Source organism: Tursiops truncatus, chromosome 15 (genome assembly GCF_011762595.2).
Source record: "Tursiops truncatus isolate mTurTru1 chromosome 15, mTurTru1.mat.Y, whole genome shotgun sequence".
In the NCBI taxonomy this organism is placed as follows: domain Eukaryota; kingdom Metazoa; phylum Chordata; class Mammalia; order Artiodactyla; family Delphinidae; genus Tursiops; species Tursiops truncatus.
In genome coordinates, this window is record NC_047048.1 from 50,849,981 (window position 1) to 50,868,842 (window position 18,862).

Genomic DNA, 18,862 nt, shown 5'->3' on the forward strand with positions numbered 1-18,862 from the left:
ACAATCATTCCTCCTGTCTATTCTCCTAAGGGCCCATTTACCTTCCTTAAAAAACATCTACCCTTTGCCCCCTCTCCTTCCGCTATTAACGTGCTATATAAACTCGAAAATCTCACTGCTCCTTTGGGTATTCACTCCTTTCTGTGATGCCCCCGTTCACATAAAATGAAAACTTAATTAATTTGTATGCCTTTTCTCCTGTTAATTTGTCTGTTATCAGTTTATTTCACAGACCCAGCCTAAGAAATCATACATACATATATACATTCAGAATACATTTATGCCTTGTGTTCACTTGTGCTCACTCTACATAAACAATATACAGTAAAGCAATAAGTGATGTTCTTTAATGCCTCAAAGTTCACAGAGCAGCTCCATTCCTACAAACCCCAGAAATCATTCAAAAAGAAAATGAGATATTTGGTTTATTTTATGTAACACTTATTTGACATCCATATAGAGAACTCTAAAATAATTGAAGAATTTTAAGATTTTAAGAAAACCAAGAGCATCATTTTATGCTGGTCAGAAACTACCAGTTTTGTAAGAGTGCATTTTTTGGTCTCAACTGTCAAATTTTCAAAATCCTGATGGTAAGGGATGAGTGAACAGCTGGTGAATTAAAAGGTGTTCATGAAGTCGTTTCTTTGGCTAATGCCTGTACTTAAGATCCCCGAGGTCACTTTCCTCCTGACATGTGTCAGTTGACAACGCTGGTAAATTAAGCCATGCCAAAATGAGCAGAACTCAACGTGCAGACAAAACCGCCTGCTGAGGGTCTGGGATAAGCATCAACAATCAAGGAACCTCTGGCTGCCCTTTTCTAGGCAGCATCACCTATCAGCTCAGGCAAATCAAATCTATAGGTAATCCTACAAAGTAAACATGATTTTAAGATAAGAGGTACTAAAAAGAAGCTAAATCAATGGGTTTGAGTTTCACTGTCTAATTTCCTATCATTTATGGAAAAGATTCCACCCTTCCCCTGTTCTAGCCTCCCAAAAAGGGGGAGGGAAGGAGGAAACATGGCAGCAGTAAAACAAGGACAATAAAAAGAATGTTAATGGCAAAGATGAATAAATGAATGTCTAGATTACATTGTTTTGATACATCTGGAAAAATATTGGGCTGAACAATGCCTCTATGACATCATTACTGACTTTTTTTCTGTAAAGCAGTAGTTCTGAAAGATTTTGTGTCCCTTCAATAGGCATAAATGAATGAATGAATGAATGTATGTACGCTTGGGAAATAGCTGAATATCCCCCCTCCTTGCTGAGACTGGTATGAGAATAATTCTGCTTCTGAGAGTGCTATAGTAAAGAAACCCATCTAAACAAGGTTTTCTCATGCTCATTTGACCAGAGAACCCCCTTTATATGTGGACTTCTTTGAGGAATCCATTTTGTGGGCCACCAATTTGGGAAGTGCTGCTCTATGACTATACCTTCCAGAAATAATGACATTAAACATTTACCTGAAAAGTACAGTAAAATCATACAATGTTACAGGTGGAAGAGGCTATTCCTCAACTTGTGAGCTGCAGCAGAGGGTGTGATAGAACACAGGATCTGGAGTGAACCCAATGCCTGGGTTCAAGACACCAGCTGGCCACCTACTGGCTGTGTGACCTTGGGCAAGTTTCTCAACCCCTCTGGACCTATTTCTTTCTCTGTAAATGAGAATAATCCACCTCACAGGATTGTTGTGAGAATTAAATGAGATAATGCAGGCCAAGCACTCTGAACAGTGTCTGGCATTCAATATAAAATAAAAATATCACTGCTGCTGCTCTTATTATAATTATTAGGGGCCAGCAAACTTTTTCTGTAAAGGGCTAGGCAATAAATACTTTAAGATTTGAGGGCCACATATGGTTCTCTGTTGCACAGTTTTTATGTTTTGTTTTGTCTTAATAATCCTTTAAAAAGTTAAAAGCTGTTCTTAGCTCACTGGCCACACAAAATCAGGCCGAGGGCTGGATCTGGCCCATGGGCTGCACTATTATGATTACGATTATTAAATTATTTGTTCCAGATCACAGTGCTCAGAGGCAAGAGTCTCATCTCAGGCAAGGCGTCCGACCCACCGCCTCATGTGTCCCATCTTTCAATTATACCCCAAAGATTAGAAAACATACAAACACGTGTAGTCCCATGTTACACATACATTATGTTCACAATGACATTTTTTGCTAGCAGTAAAAACTGGAGCTATGTGGTAAATGGAGAAGCAATTTAAAGCTAGTGACATTTTTCTGTCCCAGGGGCCAAAAGGTGAAATCCAAACTTCTGGTGCAATTAGAGTAATTCATTCTGCATTCCCTTGATGGAGTCATTTGATAACACTTGCAATTAGGGCAAGCCCAGCAGCTGTGGACTGGGCCCAGCATGGAGTCTCTGCTTAGGAAACCTTCAAGTTCATGAAACCCTCAGCAGTGAAAACATGTCCCCTGTGAAGATCTCAGCATGCTGAAAGAAGTACCTAAGAGGCTGGGAGGTTTCTAAAGAAGCAAGAGTGGGTAACAACTAAAAATGCCCACCTCAAAGGTCATGGGGACTTACACTGAAGCCCAAGAAAACATTTTAAAGACAAAGAAAATGCACATGATAAAAACTATTAATGACAAAATACAGCATAAACAGCATGAGCCCAACTTAGTATAAAAGAAAACTGTGTGTGCATTAAAAAGACACATTAGAGAGGGGGTGGGGGTTTTAGGAAGGGGAAAAGGGGGACACGGGGCTTCCTTTCTTTTCGCTCTTCTGTGCTTTCGACCAGAATGTGGTGGGAGTGCGTGCCTTACCATGAGCAACACTCCTTTTGCATTCAGAAAACACTGGAGAACTGTATAAAAATGCATGGGCCACGCAAATGTTGAAGACGACTTTGCAGCCTGCTCAGTGTGGCTGCGGACAAGGTCACCACGCCTCACTCATTGCTTCTTTCTCACTTTGCTCCTCCCATGGGGCCATGCTCTGATGGTTGGAAAACTGGCAGGAAGTGCCCCCAGATGGTACATGCACACCCCACTTCACTAAATTCCACACCATCCATATCTGTCTCCTGGCACCTTTTATTATTCACATCATCTCCCTGGCTCCTGCAGGCATCTCTGAGTCCACAACTTCTGGTCTAAGGGGACTACAGTTTTTGGAATACAGAGATAACGAAATAATTCCAGAGTGCAGAGAGTACCACCATGGGTCAGACACTGAAGTACTGGATCCTGGGACAAATGGTCTGGCAAGAGCAGCATGAGAACTGAAGGTGGAAGGAAGAGAGAGCAAGAGAGATGACAGGTGGTCGTGGGAGGCCCCAGGAGACAAGTGTCACCCATTCCACAGATTCACTGACGAACCAGAGTTTGATGGCCTCCACGTTCAACCCAGCAATTAAACAAATGAACCCTATTACCTTTATTTGGCAAGAAGAAAACACCTAGGTGAGATGGGGACATTTAAAGCTCACAAATATGCACCCATGCATCTGCTCTGCTCTGATTCACAGCTCTGTCCTTAATATGGGTTTTTTTGTTTTTGTTTTGCGGTACGCGGGCCTCTCACTGTTGTGGCCTCTCCTGTTGCGCAGCACGGGCTCCGAACGCGCAGGCTCGGCGGCCATGGCTCACGGGCCCAGCCGCTCCGCGGCATCTGGGATCTTCCCAGACCGGGTCACGAACCCGTGTCCCCTGCTTCGGCAGGCGGACTCTCAACCACTGCGCCACCAGGGAAGCCCAAGATGGCTTTTTACTGCCCCTCACTGATTCGTTTCCCATGCATTCTGGAAGGTTTAAAAAAGAAACAAAACGATTCTTCTCCAAGAATCTTTGCATAAATTCTTCTACTCAACATAATTCAAGTTCAGCAGAGCGATTGTGACATTCAACCCAATTGACTTAAATAAGATTTTATCCCCTGTAATAAACTACCTGACCTTGTCTTTTTTGTCTACAAGAATAACACATAACATTTTTGTAATTTAATTTCTATAGTACCTGGTCATGAGCTTATTTGTTTACTTGGTTACAAAGCATAATTTATGGAGTTTGCCAAATATTTACAACCTGCAGAAAGTATAATGAGCAGTCTGGAAATTGTCTGAACTTAAATCCAAATCTTTGCATTTTGAACTTCACAGTAACAGCTTATTTTTGTAATCAAAGTAAAATTCAACTTGGTATAAAATAACAGACTTATTTGCGGAGATTTTCAATGATGGTTGCCTTTCAATCTGATGTACAGCGACTGTGCTTGCAGTTTGCTGTGTAGCGCCAGCTGTAGCTTAATGAAAGACATCTGAACTGCCTTCAACACACCAGGGACAAAATCCTCCCCAACTAGTTGTATCCCAAGAGAGAAAAAAGTACATCAGAGAAACTGAGTTGCTTTTCTAACTAAAGAAGTTTGTTACAATATTTGGTATTATTCGTAGGGTTTAGGGTAAAACGGTGGGCAGAGAGATGAGTAGGATTCAGAGAAAAAGTTGTATTACACACAGTTTAGAAAAAATTGGGAAATATCTCCTTCATGCGGCTGTTTTTTCATAGATGTTTTAAGTTATGTGACCAAACAGATGCACCTATTACCCAAAGGCACACTGGGCTTGAGGGAAAAGTGCCAGCAATTTGTTAGCAATTTCTTTTAACAGAAGGTTTTTAAGGAGAGGAAATGAAAGCTGAATTTTCTAACTGGAATGACAGGAAAGATTTAGGGAAGCAGAAAATAATGATCTAAATTGGAAAGACGCCAAGACACCGGGGTTACAACCTCCAGGCTTGTCATGGATTCTTAGCAACAGTCCCATTACATCCTGAAAAGTGACTCTAAAAATAATGCCATGGAATCCCAGACCTTTTGGACTATCACTGAATCACATTTTCTTGGGCTTCTCGTCCAAAGATAATTCTCTTAGCTTTTCTTTGAGCTAAACTGTAAAAAACTTGAGGGTTATACCTATTCATCGCCTAGGTTAGAATTTATGGATTCACTCAACATAAAGACCTCAATAAAACAAGTATGTATTGAGCATCTACTAAATGTTGGGCAGCGAATGTTCTAGATGTCGGGGATGCAGCAGTGAGCAGAATGTTGCCTTCATGGGCAGGGAGATAAATGAATGTATGGCAGTAAATGAATGTATGGCATGAAAATAGTGAACGTGCAATGAAGATAAATACAGCAAGATAAGGAGTTAGGATGTGCTGAGGGGAGATGATGCAGGAAGCTAAGGTGATGTTCCAGGAGAGATTTGAGAAATGTGAGGGAGAATGCGCTGCATGTAACTGGGGAAAGAGTATGTTCCAGGCAAAAGGAACAGCACATGCAAAGTCCCTGAGGCTGGAAGGAAATATAAAGGAGGGAAGAGGGAGATGAAGGCAACATGAGGAAGGGAAGTGAGAAGGGATTCTTGTTGGGCCCTGTGAGCCTTGCAGGGTTCTGAGCAGCAAAGTGATGTGACCTGAATTACATTTCAGAAACATCCCTTCAGCTACAGACTGCAAGGGGCAAGGCCAAGGTACAGATGCCAATTAGTGGGGGAAATGGTATTGGCCTGGAGAATGCTGTAGTGATGCTGGTGGTAGAAGCAGCTAGATCCTAGATACAAGAGTGTTTGTTAATGGACCGATCAGGACACTGGAGGAGGGTGTTTGCGGACTCAGCAACTGGAAGAATGTGGGTGAAAGGTTTAGATACTGTTAGACATTTATTTTGCAGGGGAGAAAGTTCTATAGAATTGAGCTCAAATCTTGTAAAGAGGCAGAGTGGCAAGACAAGCTTATTTACTCTTTAAGCAGAGGGGGTGATTGAAGAAAAGACAAGCTGAGCTACAAAGATGTCTTTTATACTGGTGACATCTTATATTGAAAAAAGCACAATCATTTTACTGTCCTGTGTGCTGTGAAAACATTTTGTATTTATTTGAAAGCTTAACTCTAAGAAAGTCCGATTTCATGTCAAAGTTTATTGATTCTTAAAACGCCTCCTTGAAATAAGAAGAAAAAATACCAGATAACCCTTTTAGGAAATGGATGAACAAACAAAGTAAGATGGCTTTCTCAGAGTCAGGAAAGATTCCATGTGTAAAAGTTGGTCCTCCATGGAGAGGACATGAATTGAAGGTTGGCCCATCTGCTTGGATTAAATGTTTAATTAAGTGAATTTTTCAGAATCATTGGACTGTAAGTATCATAAAAGCCTGGGAATTAAGAACAGACTCAAGAATCTCAAATAAATACTCCTAAGCAAGTTCTGTACTAGAAACCCTCTTAAAATTTCTATTTCACTGGTCAGACCAAGACTTATCAGATGGCATAAAACAAGCAAAACACTCTGACCACCCAGGGAATGCCAAACCCTTACAGTTAATAAGCTGTTTTCCAACATGTTGTACCTTTTTGCTCTCGCCTTGCATGCTTACCATGAGTTACTTACATTTGTTTCCATACCTGTCTATGTATGTAATAAAAATTACATGAACCAGTGAAATATGCTTGTGGAAAGAAAGAGGGTTGTTGTTTCTTTCGGTGAGTATTTGGGAAGATTTCTTTAAAGGCAAGTTGCTAAATTTTTTTTCTCAAGCTCGATGTAAATAAGACAACTAAAGGATTAGGGAAAGAAGTCATGCAGTTGTAGGATTCTGTATTTTGATTTGCTCCATGAGTGCCTTTAAAGTCTCACTTGTACTTTAAAGAAACCAAACTGGATTATTTCAGGCAATGCATTATGGGCATTGAAGAATAGGCAAAAAATACATCAACCTCTGTGGTACATAGCTACAATGGAATACTACTCAGCCATAAAAAAGAACGAAATAATGCCATTTGCAGCAACATGGATGGGACTAGAGATTATTATACTAAGTGAAGTAAGTCAGAAAGAAAAAGACAAATACCATATGATATCACTTATATGTGGAATCTAAAATATGACACAAATGAACCTATCTAAGAAACAGAAACAGAATCATGGACATAGAGAACAGAATGGTGGTTGCCAAGGGGGAAGGGGTTGGGGGAGGGGTGGTGTGGGAGTTTGGGGTTAGTAGATGGACACTTTTATGTATAGAATGGATAAACAACAAGGTCCTACTGTGTCGCACAGAGAATTATATTCAATATCCTATGATAAACTATAATGGAAAAGAATATTAAAAAAAGAATGTATATATATATGTATAACTGAATCACTTTGCTGTACAGCAGTAATTAACACAACATTGTAAATCAACTATACGTACTTCAATTAAAAAGAAAAACTACATCAACCCCCACCTACAGACCCATACTGAATGCAAAGACCTTGGCCCTAACATTAAAAGACGGGTCAACAATTGAACCACATTTATATGCTTCAAGTTAAAATAAAGCGTTTAAGGTCTGTAAGCATTATTTTTAAAAATGATGACTTGCTTGAGATAGAGACACAGATGTAGAGAACAAACGTATGGATACCAAGGGGGAAGTGGGGGTGGGATGAACTGGGAGATTGGGATTGACATACATACACTATTGGTACTAAGTATAAAATACATAACTAATGAGAGCCTACTATATAGCACAGGGAACTCTGCTCAAGGCTCTGTGGTGACCTAAATGGGAATGAAATCCAAAAAAGAGGGGATATGTGTATAGCTGATTCACTTTGCTGTACAGTAGAGACTAACAACATTGTAAAAAAACTATACTCCAATAAAAATATTTTTTAAAAAATGACTTGCGTTAACTGACTTCTGTGATAAAGTGACCAGAATACAGCTAGCTAAGAGGACAGATAGCATATTCCATGGTCCCATAATTCTATTCTAGGCTCCTAAGCTGTACTCAGGTGAAAGTGATACCACAGGCTGAGTCCCAAACACCATTTCAGGCACACTGGGAAATCTTTACATTTCTCACTTGATCTGATCTAATGTATGAATTCTGCCATCATTTTGATTTGTGGTAATTACATCTGTATTTTGTATAAATCCTCTCACTTTGATGGCTGTGTGTTCTGTTAGGGATAGTAACATATATAGAGGCATAGGAATAAGGCAGTGGTGATGGGGAAAATGTCAATGCTGGAGGTGGTAAGTATTACGATCTGGATGCAGACAGTTAAGTTTTGAAATCAGGAAGTAGGCAAGATTATCCACACACGTGTATACATAAGTGAAAAATCTGTTCAACATCTTCCAAGTATCAATTAACCAAAAGGACATGCTCTAATAAGCATGGGCTGTCTAGTTTGGACAGTGAGATTAATATTTACATATTACATTATTAATGAATTATAAAATTGTAACTAATAGTTCCCAGAAGCTGAAACATTTAGTTTATTTAATAAGAGCAGGGTCAAACAGTATTGAGTTTGAATTAAAAATCCAGTACAGAATTATTTTATAGTCCTACTTGTTTGGCCAGCTAATCTTAAATTCAGTGGAAATGCTACTGCAAAAACACCCCAAATCTTATCTTTAAGTATAAATTTCTGCCTGGAACATACACATATATACCACATACTCATGAGTATAGGTTTCACATCATGACTTTTAAACAAAAGGAACCAAGACTGACAACAATCAAACCATGGAAAGTAAGAACATTATGGGCTTACTGATCTGAGCCACCTTCCCAGGACTGTACTTGCTCAGGGATGGGGTGGGGTGGACAGCATCACTCGGGAAATCAGAAGGCCTGAGCTTTAGGCTGGACTCTGGCCTAGCCTGTTGTGTAACTGCTTGGCTTCATTTGCCACATCTGACAAATGAGGTGGTGGGAAGCTCTGCTTAAGTTCCATCTCCAGCTCTAAAATTCTAGGACCCTGTGATCAGAATAGCAGGCACACTTTGACGGCTTTGGATGAGAAAGGCCGTGCACTAAGCACTTTCCATGTAACAACTAGTAATCTATACAACAATCCTAAGAGCAGGCATTTTGATATTGTTCTTATTTTATGGATGCAGAAGGTGACGCTCAGAGGGGCCAGTTGCATGTCTCAGTCACACAGCTGGGAAGAGAAAGAGCAAGGATTTAAGCCCAGGCAACCTGGTCCCAAGCCCATGTTCTTAAGCTCACAGGAGTCATACTGTTTCTTGTAATATGACGCATTGACAAAAACCAGGGCATACCGGTCTACAGAACTGTGTTTTTGCAAAACTTCAGGCAGCTAAATATCTCTGTCTGATTAACAAGTCTTTTTCTTCCTGGGTGGTCAGCATGGACTTCTGGGATTGAATGTTGTTATTGCAAATAGCAACCAGAAAGACCTCTGTAGCAAATAACGTAAGCGTGAACTCTAAGAAACGATGCTTGTTTAGATCAGCAGGGTTCAAGAAACCATTCAAACAAGGTGTTGATCTGAGCACAATAATGAAAGAACTTGAAGCCAAAATCTGTTTCCCCAAAGTGAGGTGATCTGGGAAAACAGCATGAAACCAACCAAACCACCACAAGGACAGAAGCAACGGCTCTCATTTCCCATGGAACATCCATTCCTGGACCCAAAGCTACAGCTGGGAGCTTCTCAAACTTTACTGCACATATGAGTCACTGGGGGGCCTCGTTAGAAATGAAGATTCTGAATCAGTAGGTCTGGGTGGACCCAAGACTCTGATGTGTAAGGAGCTCGCAGGTGAGGCCTATGCAGCTGGAATGTGGACCACACTTTGTGAGTGAGGGTGAAAGAAAGATGGTCTTGGAATCTGCAGAACTCAATTCTGCACCCATTAGCTCTGGGCCCGGGGTTAAATCTTCTCATCTCCATTTCATCAAATAATCTTACCTATATATTCCCTTCAGGCTCTAAATTTCAATATTTCTAATGATGGCCTTTCTCATTCGACCCTACAGTGAGCTTCTACCTGCAGGATCAATGGGAAAATAAAATGTTCCCCTTCCCACTCCCCTAAAGCCACGTTTCTGCAATGGTAGAGCAAAGGCCCAGGCCTCTTCACACACATTATGCAAAGATAATGGGCGCTCCATCCACAGGTAAAACCACCCTGAAGACAAATGACTTGCAGGAAAGTGATTTAAATTTGAAGCTTTCTACTTTGGCCAAAATCTCTTTGAGACTCACTTGCCAGGGCAATAGTAGGCTGGTTACAGTATTATGATGGATTATAACCCAATACTTTAATAGCTTATGGCGGGGGGGTAGATATCTTAATCACGTAGACCTGCACTGTCCAACAGGGTAGCCATTAGCCATATGCAGCCACTGAAATGTGGCCCATCTGAATTAAAAATACACATCAGATTTTAAAGGCTTTGTATAAACAGAAGCATGTAAAATATGTTAACTGATTTTATATTGATTTCATGTTAAAATGACCTATTGGGTTAAAATATGATATATTGGAATTTGAAAAGATACATGCACCCCTATGCTCATAGCAGCGCTGTTTACAATAGCCAAGACATGGAAACGATCTAAATGTCCATCGACAGATGAATTGATAAAGAAGATGTGGTAGATATATACAATGGAATACTACTCAGCCATAAAAAGAATGAAATCATGCCATTTGCAGCAACATGGATGAACCTAGAGATTATCATACAAAGTGAAGTAAACCAGACAGAGAAAGACAAATATCACATGATATCGCTTATATGTGGAATCTAAAATACTGAAATTAATTCAACCTGTGGCTACTAGAAAGATTTAAACTACATCTGTGGCTTGCCTTATTTTTCTACTGGGCAGTGCTGCTACTCAAAGTGTGGTTCTCAGACCAGCAACAGCAGCATCAACTGGGAGCTTGTTAGAAAGGGAGGATTTGTCCTCACCTCAGACCTACTGAATCCGAATCTGCATTTTTACAAAATCCCAGGTGATTCCTGTGTACATTCCAGTATGAGAAGCTCCTACAACATAACACAGTAGGTGTTCGGGCTCTTGGCATACGTGAGGGACGTGCTAAAAGGGTATTGTGCTTGCTGAATTTTCTAGACCAACGTTCCAGCAAGGCAATGGAATCATTTTTTAAAATTTAAATTAAATTATTTTACAATTTAAAATATCTATTACAATTATACATGCAAAATTATGTGCACCACATATTGGGGGGGGGAGGGAAGGAGGCTGTTTCACAGAGGATACCTTAGTTACTTCTGAATTTTCAGCCACCATGTATGTGAAACTGATGTTCACCAGATCTGTACCACTGCAGACACAAACTACCCGCCCTTCCAGGTCATTTTCTGATTTTCCAATAGCTTCAAGAGCAGCCAAAATTTTGGGATCCTATTGAGGTAGACAAAGAGGAAAAAATACATTAGATCACAGAGCATGGCAGAAAGACGGTAAAAAGAAACTATGTGTGATGTAAAAAACATATATTAGGGCAATTTTTTTTTTTCTATCTAAAAATGCCCAGATATCTGGCATTATTCTAAAACTCCTGGAGGTAAAATCTTTAACACTACACATGACTGAGACTCATTTGGTAAGAAAAGTATTATAAAATTATTGGTTTAGAAGACTGGGAGGGAGGGTCTTTCTTTCGATTTCTGGTTGTAGTTATCGGAGGACCCGGACTATGGCAACAGGACAGAAAGGCTCTGACTGGGACCTGCTTGCGTCCACAAAGGTCAAAGGGATCTCTCACAGAGAACAGTCACTGAGGATTCAGGCAAATATGCAGGGCATTGCCACAACCAGCAACCACAAGTTACTCAAAAATGAGATTAAGTCTTTCAAATAGTCTGGACACAAAGAGTGAGTGTGTGCACCTCTAGGAGCCCTGGCATCCTCATCTGGAATGAAAACTGTGTAAGTTTACCCTAATTAGCAAAAAAAATAGTGGTTTTGTCCTCCACAAGAACTCAGGGGGAAATGCCAACATGGTTACCCAGAGATTGTAACTAACATAAAAGAGGGTCACTAAAGAATAAAAAACAAAGTGAGGAACATAATTTCGTTTTGAACATTTAAAAACTTGCAGGGCTATTATGGAAAAGGGGATAAATACTGTGCTAGAATATTCTAGGAAAAAACATCTTTTAAATTCCTAGCACCACTATGCAAACAGCTTCTTATTCAAACCAATCACTGTGAAGAAGGCTGATTTATGCGCTCTTTCCTTCTTTTTTCTCTCAGAGGCAAACTGAGCCTTCAAGGTGAGCTAATGATGAGATTTCTAAACTGTGTTTCTCCTTCATTCCCAGCTGATGATTGTGGGGCAGTAACGGGTTAAACAGCATTCTGTGTTTAGAAGACCAGCAAACACCAATCACAGGTACCTTTGGTGTGGCTCCCAGTCGAACACTGTTGATGAGAGAACATTCTAGAACTTGTCCTTCCTGCAAAGAGAGAATTTAGCATAGCAGTGAGCCTAAATTCTGCCAGACCTATGGCACAGACAAGGTGACAAATGTTTGTGATGATGAAGACAATGCTGACTAGAGTAAGGCAGAAGCGGAATTAAAAACAAATAATAATAATAATTTCCAATAGTCAGAAAGTCAAGGCCTCAAACATTCCATTTCAAATATATGTATGAATGCAACTTTGAATAATTATTTATAAAATGTTTATAAAATGTTACTTTTATACATGTAATAACATTAATACTGTATGTATATTATTAAATATATGTGTGTACATGAAATAGTAAGTGGGACTATGCTAGCTTTTATATAACTCTGATTCTACTTTTTGTAAATTTTACCCAAAGGTTCATGAAATGTGTCATTGTGCCGTGTGTTAAGTCGTGGGGTATAACCAGATGAAAATGCCCTTAAATGCACCCCTGAGACTTCAGCTTGAACATCTCTCTTCTGGGAAACCTTTCTAACTCCCAAGACTTAAATCAAACTTGCCTGTTTAAGCTCTTGTAACAACCTGAACTTCTCTTTCACAATTCTCAATGACTTGTAACTTTTTTCTTTTTTTTTCGATGTGCGACTTTGATCCTAGGCTGGAATCTATGAGGATCACATCCTTGACCATCAATGTATCCCTAACTCCTAGCTCACATTTTTAAAAGTCTTGAACGAATGAATAAGCATAGAGGCCATGCCCTCAAGAGGCACTCCATCACTTGTTGAAAAATGAAATGCCTTCACCCTGAGAGCAAGAAGGAACAGCTTGCTCTTTCTGAGCCATACCTTGCCTTCACTTCTCCAGGTCAGAAAGAAGCCAAATTCATCCACTTTGAAGAGGCAGTTGGGTTCAAACACAAAGGATTCCTGTGAAAAAGAAATGTGTTGATCTGCATGACTCACACCATTTTGAATCTAATAAAAATGCAAATATCTTTTAGTCTCTAAACAAAAGAAAAATGCATCCTGAATCTAATGACCACATTTCTTATTATATTATGTAATGTTTTCATTTTGAAAATTTCTTGCATTCATTTTTGCATTGAAAGACTGATCAATTTTATACAGCATCTTCTTTTAGGGTAGTTTTAAGAACAAAACACACTAATGTTCTGAAGGTCACAGAGGAGAAATTTGCTCTAAGATCTTGGAAAAGAGCTCCTGGAAAGAAGGACTCCCAAGTTCCAGCCAACTAGTATCCCTCCAGGAATTGTTGCTGGTCTCTAACAAAATGTCAGAAATCAGGAGATAATTTTTTAAGTCACTGATTTTTTTTTTTTTTTTGTCTATACAATTCAGCATTCAGATAATTCCTGAGCTTTTTGCTTTTATATTCAACCTCACTTGGTGTCCCATAAACCAGAACTTAAGCAAGATTTTAAGCTACTCAAAGTGTAGTCCTGGGACCAGCAGTTTCAATCTCACCTGGGAGACTGATTGAATTGGCAGAATCTAGGGCTCCAGGCCAGACAGACTGAATCAGAATCTCTGGGGTGGGAACCAGAAATCTGTGTTCCAAAAAGCCCTCCAGGTGAGTCTAATGCTCACTAAAGTCTGAGAACCACTGCTGTGGACATCAGGAACTCTGTTGAAAACTACAGAATCAAAATTCAAATAAAGATGGAATGTTAGCCAAATGCAGGGGACCCAGAGCAGCTAAGTTGTATTTGCCAAAGGATTCCTGGTCTTTATTTTAGCAAGAAAGCAACACTTTTCTTAAGAACACCAGGAAAGTTCTATGTCAATGGAAGCAAAAGGGCATTCAGGGAATGAATCCAGATACCTTCTGCCCTCCGTTTGCATTACATCAAGACTTGGCACCCACGTGTCAACAAATCCACTTGTTCTTCTCGTGATCTAAAGAACTTGTCCTCCTAGATAATTACAACACTGCTATAGAGAACCTGCCTGGCAAACAGGAGCAGGGTGTGACTTCAAACAAAGAGCAATTACTGGATTCAAGATTTTAACTGTAGTCCAGACTCTCACCTTCACCCACCAAAACATATCTTTCCAAATTCCAAGGAAGCAGCAACATTCATCAAGGTAAACCCAATGTCAAGAGACTTGGCCACCTTAACGTGTCAGAATTTAGAGTACCAGGGGCCCTGAACAAAGCCAACTTTTAAATTTGTTTGGGTAGTTTTCAAACAGGTGAAGAATTATCATAGGTATTTCAACTCTGTACCAGGCTCGTGCTTAGCACTGTAGTCACAGAGATGAGTAAGATGAAGGAAGGGGCATAATGTGACCTTTGCTTTTGGAATCAAAACCCAGTTCTGCCACTTATTATTTACCTTCTCTTGCAAAGACCCTTTTTAAGTCTTAGAATCCTTATCTAACAAAAGGAAGTATTTATACCTACCTTTTAGGGAATGAAATGAGATGATAAATTTAAAGTACCTTTACATTTTTACCAGGAATGTGAATCACATAATTACAGTTCAGCAAGTGGTAGCTACCATCCCTCACATGTAGTTCAGTTTTATATTTTTGGTAGCAAATTATGAACAACATGAAATTGCCAATATGTGATATCTTTGATCCACAAAAATACACTTTTAGATGGTTCAACTTTTTAGAAAAGGCTTGACCCAGAAGTTGACATTTCAGATGGGTCTTAGAGGATGAGCAGAAGTTATCCAGGTGAAGCAGCATGGTAGGCATGTAGGCTTGACCTAACAGTGGGGACTTCTGAGGAGCTGGTGTGGTTAGAACATCTTAAGGGGATAGTAGGGGATGAGACTAGACACATAAATAAGGCTAGATAAGAAAGGTGTTGTATGTCATACAAAAAGATATTGAACTTGAACGAAAATGTCTTATATCATTACTGACTGAGAAATGAGAATAATCAATTAATTAAACTATGAGAATGAACACATTTTAGAATACTTCCCAAGTAATATCCTAACGGTAATAAAGAATTTCAGTGTTCAGAAGTATGACCTAAAGTGGTATTTACAGAGTAGATCCACAATGAATCAGCTACTCTCATTATTATTTACTTATGTGCACCCTATCCAATTCCAAATAAGGATTTGAGATGATCCAGGAAATATACATGATAAATAAGAATGATTTTCCAGCTTATTTTGATGTGGAACTTTCAGTTCCTTGGCCTTCTTAACTGCAAGGAGTTTTTTCTTTCTTCCTCTCTCAATTACTTAGTACCCTCAGACCTTACCATCGCCATCTGGAAATTTGGATTCCTAAACATCCCACTCTTGGACCCTTCCACCTGATGTTTTTTAGCCCCTAGCTCTACAGTCCTCACTCTTCTGTATTAATTTGACTTCTTGCAACTTCCTCTTCATTAACCCTGCCAATCTCTCACTAACCACCAGACTTCTCCTCCTTTTACTTCCATCCTTGTCTAGCTTATTTCCATGGTCCAATATTACAATCACTCCCTCACAGACACCTTCAACTCCTATGTCTCATTTTCTGTTTTCTTGGCCAAAAAACTAAGTCCACCCTGTCCATTTTTTTTATTGTTGAACTTGATGAAAGAAAACCACAAAACTGGACTGTCTGGCTTTGGTTTAAATTCAAGATTATCAGCTTCAAAAGGATAGTCAACATGACTTTCAACCTTGTAATTCTTTCTTAAAAGGTTCCCCACTCTTTGAAAGGCCTATCTCATTGCTTCTTCTCATACCCCTTTACTCCCAGCCAATTACTGGGCTTCACTGATTAAAGGAAACTCTTCAGATGAGAACTTTCTCCATCTTTACTCCTAATAAAGCACACTTTCTCCCATCAAAGGTCAATACCCCCATTTCTGCTCCAGATTCAATCTTCTTCCAGGTTCCATCCTCTTTCACCTACACAAGGATTTCAGTCTTCTGTTTATCACCACCCAATACTCAATTTTTTTCTCTATTAGATCATTCTGATCAGCAAACAAATATTTTCTAGCCATCAACACTTCCTCCTTCATTTACTCCCTCATGTCTCTCATCCCCTTTCAGGGCATAATATCTTGAAGAGTCTTTCTCTAGCCATTGTCTCTACTATCTCCCTTCCCTACCATCTCTGACCAATTCCATCTGCCCTCTGTTTCTATCACTTGCTAACATTTCTCTGCCAGGTCCACCATGACTTATGTTCATGCTGCCAAATGCAGTGTGCGCATTCCTTTTCTCCTTTGATTTGATCTCTGAGTGGCTGACTATTCCCTCCTTTTGGAAGCTCTGGAATGTTGATATTCTGACTGTGTTCTGTTCCTTTAAGTTCTTTTCCTTCTACACCCAACTTCTACATGTTCCACAGGAATTGGCTCTGGGAATTCTCATTTCCACTATGTTCCTAGACCTCCTTTAACCCCAGGGCTTTAATACCATCTATTTCTTGATGACTCCCAAATTTATAACAGGAGCCCAGTCTTCTCTGAGTTCCCAATTCAGACATCTAACTCTCTACTTGACATCTCCACACAGATGTCTCAAAACTAACATATCCATAGCTGAATTCTTTACTCCTCACCCTTATCTCTCTAAGTCTCTCCATCACAAGACATTCTGGGCTCAATAAATGTCACTAGTATCTATCCATCTACTGAAACTGAGAGTCATCCTTTTTTCTTAGTTCCCTGACCAGGGATTGAGCCTTGGTCCTTGGCAGTGAGAGCACAGAGTCCTAACCACTGGACCGCCAGGGAATTCCCCTAAGAGTCATCCTTGACTTTCTATTCTTGATTTCATTTTCATAGCATTTTTCATATATATCCATTTTGCTCCATCTCTACTACCACCACCTTGGTCCAAAGCATCACCATCTCTCCCATGGACTGATCTTCCCACTTCTACTCTTTCTTTCCACAGCAGCCATGTTGATTCTCCAAAGTTTTAATAAGTTCATTAAAATCATTTAGTAGATCCCCATCATATTTAGGATAAAATCCCAATGCCTAGCATATTTAGGATAAAATCCCAACTCCTAGCATCTCCCATGGACTGATCTTCCCACTTCTACTCTTTCTTTCCACAGCAGCCATATTGATTCTCCAAACTTTTAATCAGTTCACTAAAGTCACTGACTTTTAATAGTTCTCCATCATATTTAGGATAAAATTCCAACTCCTAGCATGGCCTAAAAGGTCCTGCATTAATCTGGGTCCTAGAGACCTGATCTCACACCACTTTCTGCCTTTGTGTTCCCTCTTGTTCATTACAACCATCAGGACTCTTTTCCTTGAACTTCTTAAATTCTTCTAGCCTCAGGGTCTTTGCACTTCCTGTTCCGCCTGCCCAGAAGACTCTTCCTACTGTCCTTAGCTCCTCTTCATCCTACAGGTCTTGTCTTAATTATCCTCTCTTCAGAGAGGTTTTCCCTTACCTCCCTAATACTTTATTTTCTATTTTTATTTTCTATTACAGTATCCTGATTATTTCCTTGCTTGCAACAAAACACAGTCTGCAATTATTTCACTATTTATTGATTTATTGCCTGGCTCCCACATCAGAATATAACCTCTGTGAGGGCAGAGTCCTTGAAACTTTCTTGCTCACGTTTGTGTTCCAAGCACCTAGCACATCAAAGACACACCGAAACTAAATTCATGGTCTTAAAAAATAAGAAAAGAATTTTTTTTCAAATGAAATATATCACAGTAGGCCAATATATAAAACATAAACAAGAAGCTACTCAAGTTGAGGGGGCTGCACCAGGCCCAGAGCCCATCAGGGTCAGTCCCTGGAGGGCTGCCACGGACAGACATACAAATACCAGGGCACCACCCTGAGGCTGTCTGCTTAGAGCAAGCAGCACCTTTTTCTAAGTCATATAAGCTCATCTTAGAGGTTGGGTGTGGCCCCTGCAAAGAGATCCTTTGCAAAATGGGATAAGAACTCTAAGGAAGGAGAAGAAAAGGCAAATTTGCAAAATAAGGACAGAGTAGAAGAGCTTTTAGAAGTACTTGTTAAAAGGTCCTACACAAGGAGAATTAGGTGCCTATTTGGCACTGGGCTCCCTAGCAACAAAAGCAAAAGGGGAAAAAATATCATTTACCAGGTGTCCATTTAGTTCATAGATAAAAAACATCAGATGTTAGGAGAATCAGCTGCCAGCACAGAAATTCTCCAGTGAGACCTGTAAGGAGCTGTGATAGATGCTAATGACAAGGTTTCCAACAAGGCCCACGATAAACTTGTCGACTGTGACTGGAAAATTCTCAGACCAAGTGGATTCAAACTACCCATGAAAATCAGAGAACAGACCTGAGGGGTATGTGACAATCCGCTGAAAGGAACTGAAACCCAACCTATTTAGATTTCTCTGCACCTCCCACACATTCTCTATTCTTTTCCCCTAATAGCAGTTTTAAATTTCACACAGGTACCTACTGACCAGAACTTGGACTGTGGCCTCGTGACCACACTGAGGCTATAATATCCCCAGTTCCCTTGTCAGGAAAATCTTCCTCCAGACTTGAGCATGGCAGGGGAGATGTCAAAGGAAGCTGGGCCCTTGCTCCTTCACAAATCTGTTTGTTTGCAATTAACAGATGGTAGTGGGATCCTCTGGTAAGGATGCAAACCATAATGTAAC

At 39.9% G+C, this 18,862-nt stretch overlaps 1 protein-coding gene across 14 annotated transcripts in view; it reads right to left on the minus strand.

Moving 5' to 3' along the window:
* The window catches only part of PLCB4 (phospholipase C beta 4), a 422,343-nt gene that overhangs the window by 113,415 nt on the left and 290,066 nt on the right, over positions 1–18,862 (minus strand). For all 14 annotated transcript variants that reach the window (XR_012326219.1, XM_073792668.1, XM_073792669.1 and 11 more), the window contains 3 exons: positions 13,097–13,177; positions 12,230–12,289; positions 11,088–11,231 (listed from right to left, as the gene is read on the minus strand). Coding sequence is in view for 13 of the 14 variants with exons in the window: in XM_073792668.1 (XP_073648769.1) it covers positions 11,088–11,231; positions 12,230–12,289; positions 13,097–13,177 (285 nt within the window). In the remaining variant the exon portion in view is untranslated. The remainder of the gene's footprint in view (positions 1–11,087; positions 11,232–12,229; positions 12,290–13,096; positions 13,178–18,862) is intronic.